This window comes from Oryzias latipes, chromosome 1 (assembly GCF_002234675.1).
Source record: "Oryzias latipes chromosome 1, ASM223467v1".
NCBI classification, from domain to species: Eukaryota; Metazoa; Chordata; class Actinopteri; order Beloniformes; family Adrianichthyidae; genus Oryzias; species Oryzias latipes.
The window spans coordinates 24,213,282-24,224,579 of NC_019859.2; the positions used below are offsets into that span (position 1 = coordinate 24,213,282).

The 11,298-nt window shown below is 41.5% G+C and overlaps 2 protein-coding genes across 3 annotated transcripts; one reads left to right on the forward strand and one right to left on the reverse strand.

Moving 5' to 3' along the window:
* Positions 1–391: 391 nt before the first annotated feature.
* tmem187 (transmembrane protein 187) lies at positions 392–1,449 on the forward strand. The gene has a single exon (XM_004066105.4). It carries the CDS (start codon positions 573–575, stop codon positions 1,356–1,358), a length of 786 nt encoding a protein of 261 aa, XP_004066153.1. The 5' UTR covers positions 392–572; the 3' UTR covers positions 1,359–1,449.
* A 290-nt stretch (positions 1,450–1,739) lies between these two features.
* Positions 1,740–10,831, reverse strand: LOC101170904 (dnaJ homolog subfamily A member 3, mitochondrial). 2 transcript variants are annotated; one of them, XM_004066063.4, is made up of 12 exons: positions 10,593–10,831; positions 9,033–9,169; positions 8,594–8,677; positions 6,584–6,793; positions 6,342–6,494; positions 6,101–6,248; positions 5,871–5,935; positions 5,331–5,459; positions 5,070–5,185; positions 2,949–3,043; positions 2,342–2,464; positions 1,740–2,252 (listed from the first exon to the last, which is right to left on the reverse strand). In XM_004066063.4, the coding sequence occupies exons 1-11, from the start codon at positions 10,798–10,800 to the stop codon at positions 2,355–2,357; spliced, it is 1,455 nt and encodes a 484-aa protein (XP_004066111.2). In that variant the 5' UTR covers positions 10,801–10,831; the 3' UTR covers positions 1,740–2,252; positions 2,342–2,354. The 2 variants fall into 2 exon arrangements, with proteins under 2 accessions (XP_004066111.2, XP_011476532.2); XM_011478230.3 differs by having other exon boundaries at positions 2,342–2,467.
* Between the last annotated feature and the right edge of the window lie 467 nt (positions 10,832–11,298).

The following is an 11,298-nucleotide window of genomic DNA, read 5'->3' on the forward strand; positions in this document are numbered from 1 at the left end:
TTGACTCAGCTGTAACGTCAAGCTTTTTCCACTCGCTGCGCTGGATTAGGAGAACAGTCTATTTTTAAAAAATGTAAAGAATTTATCTGCAATTCATGGTCCGAAAAAATATGTTAAGGTCACTTAGTCACTGTAGTTTAATTTGTTAGGTTTATGAATTTGTGGATGAGGTGCACCAACAAAATTAACTGTATAGTTTTTTTTCTTCTTTTGTCTCTGCTGACATTAGTAACATAGGCTACAACTACATTTATTTACTGCAGTGAAAGGATCCAATGTCGCCCAGTGTCTTATTTTGAAAGGGAGTCATGTGACCTCTGTCAAAAGTTATATATTTTTTCATATTTAACAAAACATGCTATTTTTGTATTTATGTTTAATAAAAAATGTTGATATATATTTATTACAACAGTAGCAAAAACATATATACAATGGGGTGTCTGTTCGGCCAATCAAAAACTTTGAGCTGAAACCACGTGGTTTAAAACCCCGGAAGAAAAGAATGAGGACTTTAGATCCCGGACAAAGTTGCACATGTCTCCAGTCTTCAGTACTTTTTCTTCATTTTCAGGATGAGGTCGGCTTTGCTGCATGTCGTGATACCATTGGTGATCATCACCGCCCTGTCGAGGACGAGTCTTTTCAGTGACGTTCACGTTGACCTGACTTATGAGCATTACGCAGAGCAAAGGCTGGACTACCTGCCAGCTTTCTTGGCCATGCCGTGTAACTGTCTCGTAAACGTGGGTTACATCCTCGTGGGACTATACTGGCTGTTTTGGGGCGGAAGCATCCAGGAAACCCAAGAGAGTAGATATTTGAGGGAGGTGTTCGCTCTCATGGCCATCTGCTACGCGCCGGTGCAGTGGACGCGCCTTGCTACGCTGCAGCGCGCCCCCGCCGTGCTGGATCAGTGGGTGACGTTACCGATCTTCGCCTGGGTTCCTGTTTGGATCTTCTACATAGAAGAGCTGCCGCAGAGGTGGCGCGTATGGAGAGCGGCGGCGCTGGAACTGTGCTCCGTCCTCAGTTACGGCCTCGCGCTTGCGCACGAACTCGGCTTCGAGGCGACTCTGGTCTGTCACGTGACGTTTGCGGTATATAAAGGAGTCCGCCTGCAGGTCTGGCACGGGGATGATCGCTCTCGGCTGCACCTTCTGCAGGCGATGGTGTCCTGCGCGGGCTTTGTGGGGCTGAAGCTGCTGGATCACCGGCTCTCTGACCTCTGGCTGTTCCAGAGGCTCACCGGACACTTCTGGTCCAAAGTGTGCGACGTGCTGCAGTTCCACTACAGCTTCTGTTTCCTGACCGCGGTCACGCGCAGGGCGCAGAAAAAGACAAGCAAAACCACTAAGTGACACGTCTTACAAAAACAAAGCAGGGAAATAAACTGATGGGAGAAAAAAAGCTTTTCTCCAGCTAACAAATAAAATCCAATAGTGCTATCAAGAAGAGACTGAATTCTTTCTGCGGCTCACATGTGAGCTCAAATACTTGTCACTTTGAGGGGAACATCTGTGCAACATTTTGACGTCTTTCCTCTAAACACTACATTGTTTAAATGCCACAGACTCTTATTAACCAACATATTTTTTGAAGTTTTAAATGATAAACCATCAATAACACCAATACAGGAGCGGGAACATAAATCCTATTCTGGAGTTGAAACTGTATATGAGGCCTTAATAATTTTGCTTTTTTTTTTAATTTAGCACAGAAAGAACTAGGGAAGAAAGAAAAACACTTTAGATCTGTTTAATTTATGACCAAATTACACCTTTTATAACAGAATAAAAGTGTCTAACAAGTATATAAGTATATACATACAAAAACAAGACATATTTCACGCATGTTAAAACTGTTCATTTTTATCAAAGAAATATTGGTTATTATTGACAGCTTTAATCTGAGTGTTTTTCTCCCATTTCTGCTCACCAGGTAGAGATTTACCTCAGAAACAAACTAGTTTGGGTGACATTAAGCAGGTAAACACTTTGTTCCATAACTGGCTCATGAGTTCCTCAAGCAGACATCTCTGTGGCCACAAGCCCTTTTGCATGTACCGGTAGGTGAAATCATCCCCTACATGACCCATTTGCCCAATTTAGCACCAATGCGAGTCCACACGTGCTACTGCTGTCCGTCCTTCCTTTCTCTGCACATCATCTGTGACATGCAGCTTGGAGGTTCAGGTGGTGGAATTATTTCGTCTCTACTTTTCATTTCTTTGTGCGTTTTTTCCCCCCTTTAATCTGGAAATATAGAGCAAAATTAGAGCAAAGACAATCCAAGAAAGCAGTAGATGAATGTGTTTCTGGAATGAAATCAACAACCATCAGACCTGCAGTCAAGTGTTAGCTAAACATTTTCTTTAGTTTAGAAAAGAAGCCTCCCTCCTCCTTCTGCTCTTGCTTTTCTTCAGACGTAGAATGCTTTGTACCAGACCCTTGGTGCTTGCTGCCCCCTGCTGGACAGAAACATGCATTTTACTAAGTTAATGCCCAGATTTCAAATGTTATCTATTCAGTCTATTGACTGTAAAAACAGTGGACAGCTCCACCCCTCCCTTCTCGTGTTCCCAAATAGGAAGTACCATTGCTTCCTGATACGGGCGGCGCTGTGTTGAAACCAGTCGAGAGTGACTGGTTTGAGTCGCTCTGAGTGATGGCATCTATGGGAACTACTGTCGCCATTGCCATAGATACGATGACTTGGAGGGACTTCGACCAATCACTGTTGGCTGGTTTCGTCCATTGTTTTTACAGTCTAGGATTCAGTCCAAACCACCCTATGATGCTTTTATTTTATGTGAATTTATATTTCTCAAATCCATTTTCACTATTTATTACATGTTTATGTCACTTCTAGCCTATAAAATATGTACCGGTCCAGAATAAAAAGCATTTTTTAAGTTTTTCTGAATAATAGAGCTGAAATTTGACCCTGACCTGTTGATGGACTGACTCCATTGATGGTTCCTTGAACATCAGTCTCCTCTTCTGCATAGCTCAGTAACATAGAGCGCTGTCTTTGCGTCACTTTCCTGCAGGAACCAAATTTTACAAATCAGTAACACACAACAAACACATTGCTAAAAAATCAAACAAAGTCCCAACTGCTCTGTCCCTGGTAATACACAAAACATGACACACATCAGCAGCATGCAGTCTTAGGGTAATAGTGTAAGCTGTCATAAATGGCAATGTGATTCCACCGAAAACACATCCTGAGTGGCTGACATGATCAGAAAACAGATGAAAGTGGAAGAGAACTTCTTAATATGCAAGTCAGTTAACACCCAAAGGATCAGGCAAAATATTAGTGTGTGTGTCTGAAATGAAGCTAAAAGGGTTAAGAAAGTAAGAATCTGGATTCTTTTCAAATAAAACATCATGTGGGAAACACATACATCACTTTTCAGTCGACTCCTAATTTTACTTGTCTAGCTATATGAAATTCACTCAGTTTTGTTTTGCTTCTCTTTCTTTCATCTGAGCAAATGGAGCAAAACTTCTTCCCATCAACTTTTTCCTTACAATCAGTGATTAAAAAGAGAAGCTCTTCCAAGTAAGAAACAGTTCCTACCACATTTCAACCAAGAATGACTAATCCGAATGGTTCCAATTTTCAAAAATGAATGACATTGCATTCATTTTTCATCAATTCCACTAGAGAAATTGTGTTAGGTCAAATGAATTACTACACACCAAGTTTCATGGAGAAATGAACTTTTACAGTTTTGTAACTTAAGTGTGTAACCTTTGTGCTATCTTAGATGACCCCTCCCTTACATTGACGTGTTCTACCTACCATGACAAAGGTGGATAAAGGTGGAAAGTAGGGCTGTGACGATAACCGCATCACCGCACTTTTTTTACGCACTTTTTTTTTTTTTACGTTTTGCATATGGTGCGTGTTTGGAACTATAATAAAAACATTCATCTTTGCTGATAATTTCCTTTTTCTGCTAGTCCTGTGTTCAGACTTTCTTTCTTTCTTTCAGACTGTTGTCTCCTTTTCTCCCACCGCGCGTGCTCTCAGTGTCTGCTTTCGCGCTGCACGTGGCACGCGGCTCCGTTTACACAAACAGGCGCGCGCTTTCAGAAGCAAACATCCTTATTCTACAACAGAAGTTTCCGTCTCGTGAGGAAATACGACAAATTTACTGCTTTCTAATTATTAATTTCCATTGTATTCATTTCCATTACAAGCTGCGTGCGTTCCTAAGTGCGCGACACGGCCGCCCACCGGAGGATTTTGTGTTGGGGGGGGGGGGGGGGGGGGGGGGGGGTTACTGTCCTCCTTCAATCCGTAACACCAAACATGAACGCGCGCTGTTAGATTTCCATGAAAATCACTACATGTTTTGTTTGGGAACTATTTTTTGCAGCGTAACGTTACGTGTCTGTATAAACAAAAGCGGAGCCTCCTGCCCCGCGTTCTTCATGGGTGTCAGGCTTCATGGCAACCGGAGAGGTGACAAAGTGTCTGCAGTCTGTTTATTACTGGGCAATAAATAATATTCTGAGAAGATGTCTGTACCAGAGAGCACAGGTGAAACTTGCGTGCGGTCCGCTGCAGAAGAATCAACACACACCCCCAACACACGTGTGCGCACCTTCCTACTATTCCTACACAAGACGCTCCGCGGTCACACACAGTCAATCTACAACACCTATAGTTAGTTCACAAGTTAGATATGTAGTTGTTAGTTGTTGTCATTGTTAACAAAGAATAGTACGTTGTAACTGTATTTATTTCCGATGCGGCCGCCGGGGGATTTTGTGTTTTTTTTTTTTTTTTTTGGGGGGGGGGGGGGGGGGGGGGGGGGTGCGGTTAACCGTGACACCGCGCCCCCTGGTGGTTCATCACCGCGGTGATGAAAAATTCGACACCGTCACAGCTCTAGTGGAAAGATTTCATGTAATCCATGGACACCAGTGAGGTTCACAAATCATTGAAGAAAAAAGGTTCAGAGCACTGTCTAGTGGGTCTAGATGACCCAACTCCCAACGTTGAAGTGCCTAGGATAGCACAAGGGTTAAAGCAACAGTACGTGTGAGTCTTACTTTGGCACTTTGATCTTGATGTGAACATAATGATCTCCATAACTAAAGCTGTTCATCCTCCGAATCCCTTTGCCCTGCAGCCTAATCACCTGATCCGCTTCACAACCAGCAGGAATCTGCAAACACAAAGTTTGGATTTTACTTTCATGAAACATCTGCAGATGGATGCTTAATGAAGTAGCTGATAAGACAAACAAGCCTCACACGTTTAAACATGCTGGAAAAATAAGGACCTGAGTTCCACAGCTGCTCTGTACTCACCACTATACTGATGGTTTCATACAGGCCCTGTGCTGTCGCTGTGCCTCCCAAGATTGCCTGAGCTATAGAGATAAAGGCCTCTGAGTGAATGTCTGCTCCGTTCCGTCTGAACACTGGGCTCTTTTGGACCTGTTCATTGTGAACACATAGGGAAAAATCCTTTAATCTACAGCAAAACCGTATTGGGAATCCAGGTGTGACTCAACACTTTCCATTATAGGACAGTCCTGCTGCATGAAGCAGAAGTGAAGTTAGTTTGAGACATTAAAGGATACAATGGAGTGTTAGGGACATCATACAAGTAAAATACATAAATATATCAGAAAAAAGTAATAGAAACTGAGGGGGAAAAAAGTCCTAAAATTATGGGGGGAAAAGTACGGTAATCAAATAAGGAGAAAAGAGTCAGAATAAAGTCATACAATTATTAGGGGGGAAAAAGCTTTTTGGGAAATAAAACTGTAAAATCATTACTTAAAAAGTCACAATTTTTGTCAAAAATGCATATTTAGAAAAAGCAACAATAGCAAAAAAACTCACTCTAAAGGTAATTAAGATTTCTTTGGTTCCAACTGACATGCGCACCGTCTGACCATTATCCACTCCTGCAAGACAACAAACTATTTACTGAACAGATCCCAAACTACAATCAACAGCAGCTAAGGCAGCTTTCCATACATCAAAATGTTCAGTCTAACCTACCAAAGACACAAACATTTTCCGATTTTCAGGGCAGATTTCTAAAACCTGGTCGAAGCGCAGGAACTCACCTGCTGGGACAGGAACAGCCACTGTGTGCCTCTTTTTGGTCTGTCCAGAACCTCGACAGAGAGCACAGGGAGTGTTTATGATGGACCCTTTCCCTCTGCATCGCCGGCAGCTGCTGCGCATCATGAAGGGGCCGGTGCTGATCGACTCCTGCAGGAGGACAAAGAGGAAAGACAGATGTTTCCTGACCAACAGCACAGCCCGCCAAGACAACAAGACGTCACGTGTCAGCCTGAAGCTCACCATGCCTGTGCCGTTACAGAAGTGACAGAGAGACACTTTGGTGCCTGGCTCGTTGCCTTTTCCATCACACCTTGGACAATTATCCTCGATGTTCACACTCAGCTCCTTATTGGCGCCTTTTGCTGCTTCAGTAAATGTGAGCTCCATCACATACTGTAAACAAAACAAAGAAACAGGAAAAAAGGTTGTGTGGTCAGTCATATTTTAAAGTTCTGGAATTTAATGTTTTGTTTTAAAGTTACCTCAGGCCTTTGGTCAAACATGTTATGGATGTCCCCAAAGCCCATGCCCCCAGAGAACTCGCCAAAAATCTTCCTGAAGAGTTCCTCCGGGTCGATGCTGGAGCCTCCTGCCCTGTAGTACTGCTGCTGTCCAGCTCCAGCGCGGTTCGGGTCGAAGCCAGTGGTTCCGTAAGCGTCATACTGCTTCCTCTTCAACTCATCACTCAGAACCTGCATGAAGACGGAGAAAACAAACAGAACACTGAAATCAGAGCTTACTAGGGCTGCACGATATGAGGAAAACTCGCGATATGCGATATTAGTAATTAATATTGCGATAACGATATAATTTGCGGTATATAAACAATTAGCAAAACAACCAAAAATATTATTCCCATTCCATTACAACAGCTTAAAAATTATACTACAAATGACCCTTGTTGACATAGGAGGCAAACATACAACATAATAGGGCGCCATCCGATTAGTTAACAACGTGAAGGGGTCCATCTGATTGGTCAAATGCAGAAAGGGATTCTTTCAATCCATTAAACACTTCAAGCTGCCATAAGATTGTTTGGCCACATCTAAGGTAACCATTTATTGCAAATTTGCTGTCTTTTGCGATATGCATATTGCACAGCTTGATATTGCGATAACGATAAATTTGCGGTATATTGTGCAGGCCTAGAGCTTACCGAAAAGAAAAATGGTTTCAAAAACCAATATTGGGAATACAGAATTGTTGTAGTCTGTTGTTACATGACAGTGTTGTGTAAATATCATATAGCCTGTATCTATAATAAATGATTAGAGGCTTCGGTAAAATAAAATACAGACCAACTCAGTAGAGTTTTTCTAAACCTGAAATAATAACTTGACTCCAAATGTTGTTCCCTCTCTCAGGATATCCCGTCAGGGGTCGCCACAGCATATCAGCTTTCACTGATTGGCACAGCTGGTTTGGCTGAGTTTTTACGCCGGATGCCCTTCCAGACTCAACCCTGAATCTTCACGGACCAGAGAGAAACCAGATGGGCAGCAGCACAAAGGGTCTTGCCTAAGCGGCCGTGGTGCAGCGGTAGGGCGGTCGACCCATGATCGTAAGATTGCAGGTTCGATTCCCGCCTTACACGCCCATGTGTCGAAGTGTCCTTGGGCAAGACACTGAACCTCACCTTGCCTCCGGTGGGAGGTTGGCGCCAGTGTTCGGCAGCGGTGCCGCCATCAGTGTGTGAATGTGTGTGTGCATGGGTGAATGGGACTGTGACTGTAAAGCGCTTTGGGCCTTTGTAAGAAGGTAGAAAGCGCTATATAAGTATACGCCATTTACCATTTAAGGACCCACACTGGATTTTTAGCTCATTGCACGCCCTGAGAGGCGAACACGTTTCCTGTGCGCCAGTCCTGCACCCAGCCGACTGAGCCATCCAACCTATTACGTAACTCCAAAAAAAAAAAGAAATAATAACCCATTCCAATCATCTTCTCACGTATTGTAAAATCATTCCCAGTGGTCTCTTATTTATGATGATGCTGTTTTTAGGTAAACTCAATAAATTAAGTTCATCAGTTGTGGGCAGGATTGTTGGCACAGAAATAAGCCTCCGCTGATATCCCATCATCCTCTGCTAGCATTTAGCTCTTCACAACCCCAAGCTAACATTAGCAACATTTATGAACAATATCGGAACTATACAGCCATACAGTTTTTGAGCCAGATAGAATCAGACGAGGAAAACAAAGACATTAATGTATCTATTTGTCTACAACTGGATGCATTAGAATGGAGCTGAGCAGGGAGACTTTGGCCCGCCCGGTTACTGTCACAGAAATAGGCTTTTTGAAATGGCTTTTTTTTTTCCAACTGCTCCTGCTCCCAATTTGAATAAAGAAATACTCAGAACGGCTGTTGTAACAGTAAATCCTTTATATATAAGTATTATTGTTATTATTTTTGCATCATGACAAAAATGTTACAAAATCTCAAAAACATCATTTTCATAGGAGTAGGTCTTTACATGTTTTTACCTCATAAGCTTCAGCGAGTTTGGCAAACTTCTCTTTGGCCTCTGGGTCATTGGTATTCGTGTCTGGATGGTATTTTTTTGCCAGCTAGAGACGGAGAGAACAAACATGCAGGTTAAAGATGGTGAAAATAAAAAGTATTTAATTTAATGCAATGTGTTCATCTAGACATCCATTCATCTTCTAGTCCTGATTTGTCTTTTGCAGGTTTGCAAAGGTTGCTGGAGCCTATCGCAGCTACAATGGGATTTGAAACTGGACCCTTTCACTGTAAGGCGAATGTCCAGCCCTACTACCATCAACACATGTGCAATGTATGTTAAATGTTCTTATATTTTACCATCAAACATTGTGGCCATAAAAAAAAAACTAATTAATACGCAAGATAACACTTAAACATCAGTAATATGATCAAAGTGATGATGCAGCGTGAATAAAGGACCTGATAGTATGCCTTCTTTATCTCCTTCTGTGACGCACTGCAGGAGACACCCAATACTTCATAGAAGTCCTGTTTGTTTGCCAATATGGAGCTGGAATGGAAAGAGTGACAGGTAGTCCCACGGGGACACGTCCCCCCTGTAGACAGAAATAAACACAAAAAAATTGTAAAGACAAACTCTACAATTTAGCAGACTTTTAACATTAGCTCAAGCTGTGTAATAAACATCTGACTATTACGAGAAAGTCTCACAGTTGTTTAAAAAAGTTCTAATTTGCCTAAACTTTCTTTTTCTTTCTTAATAACAGGTAACATAGGTACAGATACATATGGAGTGTCAGGACCAATGGAAGTCAGAAAAATAGTTGCTTTACTGCAACAGATTTTGTCCTTTTTGGACCAAAGGAAGCACATCGTCATCAAAGGAAAGAGGTCAGTACAGCTTATATGGAACTTAAAGACAATTATCCCTTTTTATCCATTTCTTGTAAAACTTCTAATAAATGTGACCAGAGGGTGAGCAATTTCCATCAGCTCAATTTGTTGGCATGCTAACTCTTCGTAACTTTATCTGAGTTTGACACATTTTGTATGATATTATAGATTTTATCGATTGATCAATAAAATTATGCAAAACATGTTAAACTTAAAAAAAAGGTACAAATTTGATCAATTTTAATCAATCGTCCTTTGGTCAGCTGAGTTTAAATCAGAGCTCTTTGGCCATAGAGATGTTGTTCATGCTTGTTGAAAGAAGGGAGAGGCATACTACCCAAAGAACACCACCAACGCAGCAAAAGAAGGTGGTGGAAGTACTGTGATGTGGGGATGCTTCAGTGCATCTGGAACTGGGAATCTGGTCAATGTGGAAGGAAGAACTACCGGTACTTCCAGAAGACCAAATTAAACATTAATGACTGACCTGCACAAAGCCCTGACTTTATTTCTATTGAAAATTTGTGGGGTGAACTGAAGACAAGGGTCCATGCCAGAAGGCCATCAAATCTGGAGGAGCTCTAGAGATTTGTCAAAAAAGAATGGGCTTGAATTCCTAAGATGTGTCAGAGACTTGGTAAAAAATAAAAAATATAAAAAATACAACAAACGACCGCAGGCTGTTATGAATGAAAAAGGATACACAATTGACTATTAGCATCAGGGGGACTAATAATTTAATATTTTTATCTAGTAGTTTTTATGTTTTTGTGACATTGTTTTATTTCTACGTACAAAGTAAAAATTGTGTAAGCCTTAAAAAAAAAAGCTTGGATGTCAAGAAGAAGCAGTCAAAAATAATTTGCTCAGTACTTTTGGAAATTTAAAAAAACATATGGTGTCTTCTGTTCAAGTGGAGACTGCATTACTACTTTGCTGTCGGGGGTTGCATCATTCTTGGACCAAGGTTAACCTGCCATCACCGGACTAAGTGTAGGCCGCTCTGCTGAAACACGATGATGCTAAACCACCGGGACGTGTCGGTGGCAAACATACCACATTCACTGGAAGGATAGGTTGATGTAACTGACTGTATTGCACACACAGTTAGGTAACTTTTCTCACCTGTCACTCTTGTCAATGTCACAACATTTCCACGCGCGAAAGAACTGAAACTAACGACTATCCCTCTCCGGTTCGCCTGCCAGACGGCTGCTTTACAAACTCCTCCATTTCTAGGAGATATGCAAAGAAAACGACCATTGACACATCCAGAAGAAGGTGATGAAGCTAACCAGCGAGCCGTCAGACGAGTCGCAGCAGCGCACGCCATGATTGCGTCACTACCTGTCTCAGCGGACACAAAAGTGTTGTGCGCATGTGTAGTGATTTGAAAACGGAAATGGAAACAAAATCGCTACTTTTTTCCAACAAACTTTATTGCACATTCTTCATTTACAGAAATTCACAATCAGTTGCACAATAAAAAAAAACAATTGCAAATATCAAACACACATATAAGACCAAGCAACAAAAATAGTAGTAGGCCCTGTGTGTGTCATTAAAAAAAAAGCTCATATACAAACCAAGTTAGGGTGAACAAACGTGCGCATACAGAAAAAACAAAACAAAATGTTAAAAAAAGCAAAGGCAAAGCAAAAAACATTTCAAAATAGCTTTACTTTTGATATATTTTGATAAATTATTGCAGTTTTCTTGGTTTTGTTTGGAATGCATTTAAGACACTTGGATGACATCAGAAATTCCCGGGTCCAGATTTTCCATAAAGAAAAGAACATCAAGTAAAGAAAAAAGGGAATATTTAAAACTT